The sequence below is a fragment of the Schistocerca nitens genome, chromosome 4 (assembly GCF_023898315.1).
Source record: "Schistocerca nitens isolate TAMUIC-IGC-003100 chromosome 4, iqSchNite1.1, whole genome shotgun sequence".
NCBI classification, from domain to species: domain Eukaryota; kingdom Metazoa; phylum Arthropoda; class Insecta; order Orthoptera; family Acrididae; genus Schistocerca; species Schistocerca nitens.
In genome coordinates, this window is record NC_064617.1 from 296570187 (window position 1) to 296583452 (window position 13266).

General features: G+C 43.6%; 1 protein-coding gene across 1 annotated transcript in view; it reads right to left on the reverse strand.

The window, feature by feature from the left end:
* LOC126252065 (transient receptor potential cation channel subfamily V member 5) overlaps positions 1 to 13266 on the reverse strand; it is a 138693-nt gene that overhangs the window by 39041 nt on the left and 86386 nt on the right. Inside the window, exon 11 of the mRNA XM_049952910.1 lies at positions 7466 to 8030. Within this exon, the coding sequence (XP_049808867.1) occupies positions 7466 to 8030 (565 nt within the window). The remainder of the gene's footprint in view (positions 1 to 7465; positions 8031 to 13266) is intronic.

Below are 13266 nucleotides of genomic sequence, written 5' to 3' on the forward strand. Positions count from 1 at the left end.
CCCATGTGACTGAAGCGAAATTTGAATAATCTTTCAGATGTAGAAACACGCCTACCAGCTTTCGTTCATGTTTCACAACTCCTTCTTTGTGTTGTAATTTTTTCCCTTTAGTGTGTGATTGTACGAGGGCTGTTGCAGTTAACATTCATATTCTTCAAAGACTTTTAGGCAGTTATTTTTACGAGGCGCAATGCCTGTAACGTCATTTGAAGAATATATGGAGATTTTTAGCTCAGTGATCAACAATTTATTTTACGTAGTGAAATGATATGGAGGTATTCTCATTTTATTCCAAGCAATTTTGCACTGTGAGCAGTTAATTTATTCATTTATTTTGTAATCGCTGCATGAAGGTGAGAGAGACTTTTACTCTTTCATTTATAATTTTATATTCAGCTGTCCTGTGAGAGTCGCCTGTAGCGGCACGACATTTGTTATTGCAGACAGATGCTAACAAGGGAACCTTCCCATCGCACCCCCCTCAGATTTAGTTATAAGTTGGCACAGTGGATAGGGCTTGAAAAACTGAACACAGATCAATCGAGAAAACAGGAAGAAGTTGTGTGGAACCGTGAAAAAAATTAGTAAAATATACAAACTGAGTAGTCCATGTGCAAAATAGGCAGCATCAAGGAGAATGTGAGAGCAGAAGTGCCGTGGTCCCGTGGTTAGCGTGAGTAGCTGCGGAGCGGGGGGTACTTGTTTCAAGTCTTCCCTCAACTAAAAATTTTACTTTCTTTATTTTCGCAAAGTTATGATCTGTCCGTTCGTTCATTGACGTCTCTGTTCACTGCAATAAGTTTAGTGTCTGTGTTTTGCAACCGCACCGCAAAACCGTGCGATTAGTAGACGAAAGGACGTGCCTCTCCAATGGGAACCGAAAACATTTGGTCGCAAGGTCATAGGTCAACCGATTCCTCCACGGGAAAACACGTCTGATATATTCTATACGACACTGGTGACGGCATGTGCGTCACATGACAGGAATATGTTGTCGACCCATCTAACTTGTACACTTGGCGAATGGGTAAAAAGATTCTTCTACCTTTCCCGATTTAGGTTTCCTTGTGGATGTGACAATCACTTCCAAAAAAGTGATGAAAACATAAGAGTTTGTCACATCAACTGAAAATAAAAAATTAACTTTTCACTCGAGGGAAGACTTGAACCTAGGACCTCTCATTCCGTAGCTGCTCTCGCTAACCACGGGACCACGGCGCTCCTTTACTGCCAGTGTCCTTGATGTTGCCTATCTTGCGCATGCACTACTCAGTTTGTATATTTTGCTTATTTTTTTCATAGTTCCACACAACTTCTTCCTGTTTTCTCGATTGATCTGTGTTCAGTTTTTCAAGGCCTATCCACTGTGCCAACTTATAACTAAATCTGAGGGGGGTGCGATGGGGAGGTTCCCTTGTAAGTCTGGAGCCGCCATTATGATTCTTATAGTGGTATCTTGAATTTTCCAGGGTATATGATTTTAGGACCCCTACTGTGGAGACAAAAGTATACTTACTAACTAGGTTGGGCACACAGACGGCAATCGATCTTTGGCCTCACTAGTCATTGTCTTCCATCTCCCCTGGTCCATGTATTCTTCCCCAACTAGTCCCGTCGTACTCATGTCCTCTCTGATCCCGTCACTGCACCTCAGCCATGTTCATCCCCTCGGCCTGTTACCTCCGATGTCTTCTTCCACCACCTGCCTTGTGATCTAGCCTTCTCGCCGCTTTACGTGCCCGTATCACCTCAGTCTCTGCTTTCTAATCACAGCCACAAAGTCCAGCGATCTGTACAATTCCAGCAGTTCGCGGGTTTTCCTCTTTTCCAGAGGTCTCCATCCTTCACTGGTCCAAAAATCTGTTTCAGAACAGTATTTTCAAATGTCAGGAGTTTTCTGTCTTTTCTGTTATAGTCCAGGTCTCTGCCCCGTAAGGGACTACAGGTCGTATTACTGTCATGTAGATCCTAATCTTCGTGGATCTCGATAGGGACCGGGACTTCAACAGCATTCTGAGCGCTCATCAAATTATAATAATTTATTTTTTACTGAACTTAACGGTCGGGATTGAATGACATTTAATTAAGTTGAAGCATCATTTTTAATAAAGGGAGCCGCCACAATCTGATAGACATTTCTACACTGGTTGAGAATTGCCCCGGAACAATGATATCTGCACATCTGCCGCTGCGCTGTACCTGCTAAAACCACTGCCGGATGGCACTGACAAGGGAACCTCCCCATCGCACCCCCCTCAGATTTAGTTATAAGTTGGCATAGGGATAGGCCTTGAAAAACTGAACACAGATCAATCGAGAAAGCAGGAAGAAGTTGTGTGGAACTATGAAAAAAATAAGCAAAATATACAAACTGAGTAGTCCATGCGTAGAGTGTCAGCTTACGAGCGCCGTGGTCCCGTGGTTAGCGTGAGCAGCTACGGAACGAGAGGTCCTTGGTTCAAATCTTCTCTCGAGTGTAAAGTTTAATTTTTTATTTTCATATAATTATCAAAGTTCAGGCACTCAACATAATCAACTTCGCTCTCCAAAATTCCAGGACATGTTCAGATTTGCTTGGACATATACAGGATTTGACGGTCTACGCACGGTAACATTTGAAAACGTAAAAAACATATGTTTTGACAGAGTACAGGGAAAACTGTGCGACTGTGAAACTGTTGCATTCATTTGTTGCAGTTTATGTGACAAACTCTTATGTTTTCATCACTGTTTTGGGAGTGCTTATCACATCCACAAGAAAACCTAAATCGGGCAAGGTAGAAGAATCTTTTTACCCATTCGCCAAGTGTGCAAGTTAGGTGGGTCGACAACATATTCCTGTCATGTGACGCACATGCCGTCACCAGTGTCGTAAAGAATATATCAGACGTGTTTTCCTGTGGAGGAATCGGTTGACCTATGAACTTGCGATCAGATGTTTTCGGTTCCTATTGGAGAGGCACGTCCTTTCGTCTACTAATCGCACGGTTTTGCGGTGCGGTCGCTAAACACAGACACGAAACTTATTATAGTGAACAGAGACGCCAATGAATGAACGGACAGATCGTAACTTTGCAAAAATAAAGAAAGTAAAATTTTCACTCGAGGGAGGACTCGAACCAAGGACATCCCGTTCCGACGTTGCTCACTCTAACCACGGGACCACGGCGCCCATCAGTTCATATTGTCCTTGATGTCGCCTATCTTGCACATGGACTACTCAGTTTGTATATTTTGCTTATTTTTTCATAGTTCCACACAACTTCTTCCTGTTTTCTCGATTGATCTGTGTTCAGTTTTTCAAGGCCTATCCACTGTGTCAATTTATAACTAAATCTGAGGGGGGGTGCGATGGGGAGGTTCCCTTGTGAGGAGCACTTCCTCCCACTAGTACGCGTCCCACGTTGTATATTTTGCTTATTTTTTCATAGTTCCACACAACTTCTTCCTGTTTTCTCGATTGATCTGTGTTCAGTTTTTCAAGGCCTATCCACTGTGTCAATTTATAACCAAATCTGAGGGGGGTGCGATGGGGAGGTTCCCTTGTGAGGAGCACTTCCTCCCACTAGTACGCGTCCCACTCATCACGCCAAATCTACATTTACGTTGAAGATTATTGGATGCACATAATTCAGGAACAGGTTGCACACAGGCTGAGGAAGATGTTGTTGTTGTGGTCTTCAGTCCTAAGACTGGTTTGATGCAACTCTCCACGCTATTCTATCCTGTGCAAGCTGGTTCATCTCCCAGTACATACTGCAACCTACATCCCTCTGAATCTGCTTAGTGTATTCATCTCTTGGTCTCCCTCTACGATTTTTACCCTCCACGCTGCCCTCCAATACTAAAATGGTGATCCCTTGATGTCTCAGAACATGTCCTGCCAACCGATTCCTTCTTCTAATCAAGTTGTGCCACAAATTTCTCTTCTCCCCAATCCTGTTCAGTACCTCCTCATTAGTTATGTGGTCTACCCATCTAATCTTCAACATTCTTCTGTAGCACCACATTTCGAAAGCTTCTATTCTATTCTTGTCTAAACTATTTATCGTCCATATATCACTTTCATACATGGCTACACTCCACACAAATACTTTCAGAAAAGACTTCCTAACACTTAAATCTATAACCGACATTAACAAATTTCTCTTCTTCAGAAACGATTTCCTTACCATTGCCAGTCTACATTTTATATCCTCTCTACTTCGACCATCATCAGTTATTTTGCACCCCAAATAGCAAAACTCATTTACTACTTTAAGTGTTTCATTTCCTAATCTAATTCCCTCAGCATCACCCGTTTTAATTCGACTACATTCCATTATATGCGTTTTGTTTTTGTTGATGTTCATCTTATATCTTCCTTTCAATACACTGTCCATTCCGTTCAACTGCTCTTCCAACTGCTCTGAGGAAGATACCTTTTCGTAAACGGAAGATTACATTTACTACACGGCTGTGCTGTCTGTGTATGCCTTTTATTATCATAAGAGAGAGAGAGAGAGAGAGAGAGAGAGAGAGAGAGAGAGAGAGAGAGAGTAGTCCATAAACAGCTCTAAGACTGAATGCTACGGGGTTAGTCCAGGGACTATGTCGTGTCTCCAGAAGGCTCTTAGACTCAATAGACTCCTACAGCGTTTGTGGCCCGACATCTCAAACGACTACCCCCAACAAACATCATATTGGTTGGGAGTGGCTACATGCAACAGAATCTTGGCGACCTTGTCTGTGATGACAGCTGTACTGAAAAAAAAAAAAAAAAAAAGAAATGCTAGTACTGAATAGGACAAAACTGAGCTGACACCATAATTGATACAAGTAAATGATATCTATGAAAACACTCACTGAAGTCAGTATAGAATAATTATTACTGAAGACCAGACTATAGCCCGTGAACGTAATGTGTATAGTCCCCAACATGTGACAAATTTAAAAATAGCGTCCTCCATGCGCGAAAAAGGGGGAAAGCAAACTCCTATAACAAAATTTCGGAAGTTGTTCAGGGACGTAGTCTGAGTATTGAGGTGCACGGGATTAATGGTCTTGGTCTGTGGTGGCCTTTTACACAGTAATTGCATTTCGTTCAAGTTGTTAACACCATTTGTCTTTGTTCATGTATTGCACTGAAAATATCTGCACAACAGTGCAAATTTTGGTGGTATCCGCTGTGTATCTTGCTTGAAACAAACATCTTCCATTCAGTCACGGTACAAGCTGTTGTCAACAGTAATGCCAACTTTACTCTTACGTCTCAAGCTTGGGATCAGTACTGCTCGGGTCTATTTTGCCGGCAGTGTTAGCTGTACGCCAGAAGTGGCGCATAGCAGTATTGGTGTATTTACTGTTGAAGAGTTGGCAGATGTGCACCTCGTGTAGGGCTTTATTGTGCTGTGCAGTGACAATGGACTGAACTCACTGAGAAAGAAGTGTAAGTCTTTCGTCTGACGATTGTTTCATTTAGGAGTGTTTTGTCATGTACGTCGTTTTCACTGCAGTGAAAGTATTTTCACAGAAAAAGGGTAACTGTGATAACAGACCAAATGAATCATAGTCATGCGGCTCCCGGAAAGCACGGGTCAATTATATCAAAATACTCGGAAAATATCAGTGGAGTTCGGTTTCAACCATCATAGTGATTCACAGAGTAAACTCTACAGGGTGTCCCATTTATCTTGCTCACACAAAATAACTTTTTTCTGATACGTTAAATGAAAAAAATTTTCAACCAGTGTTTTTTAACATAATTGGATAGATCTTGCTGACGTTATGTAGGAGATACGGGACAGAGGTTAAATTTTTTAAATGCAACCGTGTACAATTTATTCAAGAATACACTCATTCTCTCCTAGAGTTATTAAAAAATGTATCACGCTGTACCAGTTTACCACGAAACTAGTAGCTAAGGAAATGATAAATAATACATAACTTTTCTAATTTAAATATCACTTCAAAGCATTTAATTACCTAAATCATTTTACCTCGCCAGGGTGCGTTTGAATACATTATAAATCGCCGATAAATATTGAATGTAATATTACGGCGCTGTACAATAATTTGATCTTGGCAGATTAAGTTTCATATCAGCGCACACTCCGCTGGAGAGTGAAAATCTCATTCTGGAAACATCCCCCAGGCTGTGGCTAAGCCATGTCTCCGCAATATCCTTTCTTTCAGGAGTGTTAGTTCTGCAAGGTTCACAGGAGAGCTTCTGTAAAGTTTGGAAGGTAGGAGACGAGATACTGGCAGAAGTAAAGCTGTGAGGACGGAGCTTGAGTCGTGCTTCGGTAGCTCAGATGGTAGAGCACTTGCCCGCGAAAGGCAAAGGTCCCGAGTTCGAGTCTCGGTCGAGCACGCAGTTTTAATCTGCCAGGAAGTTTCAATTGAGAAACTATGGGCACGTCTCTAGGCCTCCGAAAACAAGACATACGCACAAAATTCCTAAATACATAGGACTTAAAACTAAACACTGGATAGAAGAGGTCAAGAATGACCTACAAAAAGCTCAGATACATTATTCAGATATTTAGGAAAGAAAGGTATTTAAGCAGAAAGTTGACAGATGGGAAGTTAAGTCAGAGAGCGAAGCTCCGAAGATATCAGGAATAAAATGTGTAAGTTGGCTGTTTAGGTTTTTATGTTGGTAACACCACATAGTGCTCTGTATGAAAATCGCCGACTGCGCTGTGTGCAGTCTGTGGCTGGTTGGACTCATTGTTGGAATTTTCGCTTGCATAGTCTTGGGCAGTTGAATGTGAACAGCGCGTAGATTTGGGCAGTTGGAGGTGAGCCGCCAGCGGTGGTGGATGTGCGGAGAGATGCCAGAGTTTTGAGAGGTTACTATGAGCGGACGATCTGTATCCGTAAGAAAAAGTAAATTTGTAAGACTGGATGTCATGAACTGATATATATGACTTTTGAACACTATTAAGGTAAATACATTGTTTGTTCTCTATCAAAATCTTTCATTTGCTAACTATGCCTATCTGTAGTTAGTGCCTTCAGTAGTTAGAATATTTTATTTAGCTGGCAGTATTGGCGCCCGCTGTATTGCAGTAGTTCGAGTAACGAAGATTTTTGTGAGGTAAGTGATTCATGAAGGGTATAGGTTATTGTTAGTCAGGGCTATTTTTTTTTTTTTTTTGTAGGGATTATTGAAAGATTGCGTCGCGCTAAAAATATTGTGTGTCAGTTTAGTGATGATCAGAATAAGTAAAGAGAGAACTGTCTGAGTACGTTCAGTTTTGCTCAGCTGTTTGAAAATCAAATAACGTAAGAGTTTTTCCGGCACTGTCATTCTTTACCTACAAAGTCGAAGTTTCACATGGACAGAAGAAAGGAAGAGAGCCCATGCAGAAAAAAATGAGAGCAGTGTGAAAAAAAGGAAAAAGAATCAAGAAGCTGAGTGATCCAACAGGGTCTAATCGCACATCATAATAATAATAACAAAAAATAACATAACACTGACCGTTGTTTGTGGTGTTGTGGTGGGTGTGACTGGCGTCACTGTAGCGAATGTGGCACCCTCCTCCATCCTTGTGTGATTCAGATCGCCTTCAATAATTTCTCTTTTCGAGACATTGTGCGAAACTATTGTTACTGCACTTGCGCCGTAGTTATTCCCGCGATGTTGGCGACTGCGAGAAGCATTCAGTCTGTGCAGCGGACTTGGGTCTGTTGTGTTTGGAACCACACTTGCCATAGGAGAAACTCTATTGATTCGATTTGCACGAACAATTCCAGCTGCCTTTGGTGGTAGACGCTGGAATCTCTTCTCGCTCTTGACGAGAGACTGGTTAAGCGTGTGCAGTGATCCGTTGGAGGCGAGAAAGGCGAGGGTGGCAGTCGTCCCGTTGGCTGGCGACAGCGTGGTGGTGGCGTTGGTGGCGATAGTGGCGTTGGTGGCGATGGTGGCGTTGATGGCAGGACTCGCCGTCGCCTTGAGGCTGGTGGGGGGCGGGCCCGGCCGCAGTGTGAAGCACACCAGCGAGAACATGAAGTAGAAGCAGAACAGGAAGAACTGCCGGTAGAACCTGCAATCAGTGCACAACGCACTGCTGTAGCCTCATTAAAACAAGTGCAATCACGTAGCAAACGCCAATTTGCGAAATGAGGGTGTCATATCATTAAGTATGTCTGTCCAAAGTAGTGACTTTTTTTATTATTATTATTTCCTGCAAGAACTTTGCAGCATTAAACTGCAGTTCATAGATACATGTGGTTTAATAGTGCTATAATACACTCCTGGAAATTGAAATAAGAACACCGTGAATTCATTGTCCCAGGAAGGGGAAACTTTATTGACACATTCCTGGGGTCAGATACATCACATGATCACACCGACAGAACCACAGGCACATAGACACAGGCAACAGAGCATGCACAATGTCGGCACTAGTACAGTGTATATCCACCTTTCGCAGCAATGCAGGCTGCTATTCTCCCATGGAGACGATCGTAGAGATGCTGGATGTAGTCCTGTGGAACGGCTTGCCATGCCATTTCCACCTGGCGCCTCCGTTGGACCAGCGTTCGTGCTGGACGTGCAGACCGCGTGAGACGACGCTTCATCCAGTCCCAAACATACTCAATGGGGGACAGATCCGGAGATCTTGCTGGCCAGGGTAGTTGACTTACACCTTCTAGAGCACGTTGGGTGGCACGGGATACATGCAGACGTGCATTGTCCTGTTGGAACAACAAGTTCCCTTGCCGGTCTAGGAATGGTAGAACGATGGGTTCGATGACGGTTTGGATGTACCGTGCACTATTCAGTGTCCCCTCGACGATCACCAGTGGTGTGCGGCCAGTGTAGGAGATCGCTCCCCACACCATGATGCCAGGTGTCGGCCCTGTGTGCCTCGGTCGTATGCAGTCCTGATTGTGGCGCTCACCTGCACGGCGCCAAACACGCATACGACCATCATTGGCACCAAGGCAGAAGCGACTCTCATCGCTGAAGACGACACGTCTCCATTCGTCCCTCCATTCACGCCTGTCGCGACACCACTGGAGGCGGGCTGCACGATGTTGGGGCGTGAGCGGAAGACGGCCTAACGGTGTGCGGGACCGTAGCCCAGCTTCATGGAGACGGTTGCGAATGGTCCTCGCCGATACCCCAGGAGCAACAGTGTACCTAATTTGCTGGGAAGTGGCGGTGCGGTCCCCTACGGCACTGCGTAGGATCCTACGGTCTTGGCGTGCATCCGTGCGTCGCTGCGGTCCGGTCCCAGGTCGACGGGCACGTGCACCTTCCGCCGACCACTGGCGACAACATCGATGTACTGTGGAGACCTCACGCCCCACGTGTTGAGCAATTCGGCGGTACGTCCACCCGGCCTCCCGCATGCCCACTATACGCCCTCGCTCAAAGTCCGCCAACTGCACATACGGTTCACGTCCACGCTGTCGCGGCATGCTACCAGTGTTAAAGACTGCGATGGAGCCCCGTATGCCACGGCAAACTGGCTGACACTGACGGCGGCGGTGCACAAATGCTGCGCAGCTAGCGCCATTCGACGGCCAACACCGCGGTTCCTGGTGTGTCCGCTGTGCCGTGCGTGTGATCATTGCTTGTACAGCCCTCTCGCAGTGTCCGGAGCAAGTATGGTGGGCCTGACACACCGGTGTCAATATGTTCTTTTTTCCATTTCCAGGAGTGTACATTATTTTCATCATGGCAGCGACAACAGCAACCGTTACAAACTGTCGCGAATGAAATCAGCCCACAGTTGCAATAAATTATGTTTATTTTAAACCTTGACCATGGTTTCTGCTATAATAATATAGCCTTCTTCAGAAGTCACACTAATAAATGAAAAATGTCTTAGCCCAGCGGCTGCGTCAAGACTAATAAAAATGGCTCTGAGCACTATGGGACTCAACTGCTGAGGTCATTAGTCCCCTAGAACTTAGAACTAGTTAAACCTAACTAACCTAAGGACATCACAAACATCCATGCCCGAGGCAGGATTCGAACCTGCGACCGTAGCGGTCTTGCGGTTCCAGACTGCAGCGCCTTTAACCGCACGGCCACTTCGGCCGGCCCTCAAGACTGATAAAATAACTTCAACAGACATAAGCCTGTTTAGAACATAAGTAAAATTACATATGGCACCCAAATTTTACTTATGTTCGGAACAGGCTTATGTCTGTTGTAGTTATTTTATTGGTCTTGACGCAGCATCTGGGCTAAGACATTTTTCATTTATTAGTGTAACTTCTGAAGATGGCTATATTATTATAGCAGAAACCATGAACAAGTTTTAAAATAAACATAATTTAGTGCAACTGTGGGCTGTTTTTCATTCTAGACAATACCATAATACAATTTATATATACAGTGTTCAAAAACTCAGTGCCCAAACTAGCAGGGATGATGATGGAGATATTTTGTAAAGCAAACATGTGTCGGAAATGCACATAGTTTGAGTATTGAGTATACAGGAGGTTATTGTGTGTGATTGAGAATAAAACGGTGTTAAATGTTTTTGATTGATTTGTTGTTTTGATCACTATTACATTACAAGAAATGTTCAAAATGAGCACCATTAACCTCTGCGCAGAGAAGGTGTCGTCGTAGCAGGGAGTCCCGTGCTGGAAAATGCGTGGTGAGTTCGGTACTTGTGTGGTTGATGCAAGAATTTGCAATCAATTTCGCCTCCGAGTCAACAGGGGTGGAATACACCTTGGATTTCATGTAGCTCCAGTGAAAGAAGTACAATGGCTGAGGTCTGGGGATCCTGCAGGCCAATGTACAGATCTTCCCTGGCTGCTACAGCAATGTCGCAGAAGAAGCTGAATAGCGCCGTCACTGTGGTGTAACGGTTATGATACTAGGCCTTTGCATGGAGGGACGGAAATCCAAAACTCACCTAAATTGTAAAATTTTAATTATTATATTCGATTCGAGGACATTCTAGAAGTGTCCACAAATATCAAGAATAATTGTACTGGAATGTTCTGTAACTGTATATACATTACTGGCCATTAAAATTGCTACACCAAGAAGAAATACAGATGATAAGCGGGTATTCATTGGGCAAATATATTATACTAGAACTGTGATTACATTTTCTCGCAATTTGGGTGTATAGATCCCAAGAAAACAGTACCCAGAACAACCACCTCTGGCCGTAATAACGGCCTTGATACGCCTGGGAATTGAGTCAAACAGAGCTTGGATGGCGTGTACAGGTAAAGCTGCCCATGCAGCTTCAACACGATACCACAGTTCATCAAGAGTAGTGACTGGCGTATTGTGACGACCCAGTTGCTCGGCCACCATTGACCAGACGTTTTCAATTGGTGAGAGATCTGGAGAATGTGCTGGTCAAGGCAGCAGACGAACATTTTCTGTATCCAGAAAGGCCTGTACAGGACCTGCAACACGCGGTCGTGCATTATCCTGCTCAAATGTAGGGTTTCGCAGGGATCGAATGAAGGGTAGAGCCACGGGTCGTAACACATCTGAAATGTAATGTCCGCTGTTCAAAGTGCCGTCAATGCGAACATGAGGTGACCGAGACGTGTAACCAATGGCACCCCATACCACCACGCCGGATGATACGCCAGTATGGCGATGACGAATACACGCTTCCGATGTGTGTTCACCGCGATGTCGCCAAACAAGGATGCGACCATCACGATGCTGTAAACAGAACGTGGATTCATCCAAAAAAAATGACGTTTCGCCATTCTTGCACCCAGGTTCGTCGTTGAGTACACTATCGCAGGCGCTCCTGTCTGTGATGCAGCGTCAAGGGTAACCGCAGCCACGGTCTCCGAGCTGATAGTCCATGCTGCTGCAAGTTTTTAAATTTGTCTTTAAATGCTAGTTGGTTATCTGTCAGACTTTTAAAGCTATTTGGTAGATGACTAAAGATTTTTGTGGCAGCATAATTCATCCATTTTTGTGCCAAAGTCAGATTTAACTCAGAATAGCGAATACCATCCTTTCTTTTAGTGTTGTAGTTATGCACTTTGCTGTCATTTTTGAATTGGGGTGGGTTATTAATAACAAATTTCATAAGAGACTGTATGTATTCAGAAGGTATTGTGACTATCCCAAGTTCGTTAAACAACTCCAACTATTATTCTGATTACACGCTTTTGTGCAATGAATATTTTTTCTCTTAATGATTAACTACCCCAAAATTGATGTCATATGAAAGCAGTGAATGAAAATAGGCATAGCAGGCTAATTTACTGATATGTTTATCACCGAAATTTGAAATAAACCATGGACTGTGTGGCTGGTCCCGGCGGAGGTTCGAGTCCTCCCTCGGGCATGGGTGTGTGTGTTTGTCCTTAGCATAATTTAGGTTAAGTAGTGTGTAAGCTTAGGGACTGATGACCTTAGCAGTTAAGTCCCATAAGATTCCACACACATTTCAACATTTTTTTTTGCAATAACCCTAATAGCATAAGTAGCTGAATCTAAACGTTTCAGCAGATCATTGGTGTGTTTCTTCGAATTGAATTTCTCATCAGTGCATCTGGGTGGAGATTTTAATTTGCTGGATATATACTGGGAGACTCAAAAGTTCATAACAGGTGGCAGGGACAAAGAAACCAGTGAAATTCTTTTAAGTGCTTTATCTGAAAATTACCTAGAGCAGTTAAACAGAGAACTGACTCGTGGCGATAACATATTAGACCTTCTGGTGACAAACAGAACCGAACTATTTGAAACAGTTAACGCAGAACAGAGAATCAGCTATCATAAAGCGGTTACTGCATCGATGATTTCAGCCGTAAATAGAAATATTAAAAAAGGTAGGAAGATTTTTCTGTTTAGCAAAAGTGACAAAAAGCAGATTACAGAGTACCTGACGGCTCAACACAAAAGTTTTGTCTCAAGTACAGATAGTGTTGAGGATCAGTGGACAAAGTTCAAAACCATCGTACAATATGCGTTAGATGAGTATGTGCCAAGCAAGATCGTAAGAGATGGAAAAGAGCCACCGTGGTACAACAACCGAGTTAGAAAATTGCTGCGGAAGCAAAGGGAACTTCACAGCAAACATAAACATAGCCAAAGCCTTGCAGACAAACAAAAATTACGCTAAGCGAAATGTAGTGTGAGGAGGGCTATGCGAGAGGCGTTCAATGAATTCGAAGGTAAAGTTCTATGTACTGACTTGGCAGAAAATCCTAAGAAATTTTGGTCTTATGTCAAAGCGGTGGGTGGATCAAAACAAAATGTCCAGACACTCTGTGACCAAAATGGTACTGAAACAGAGGATGACAGACTAAAGGCCGAAATAC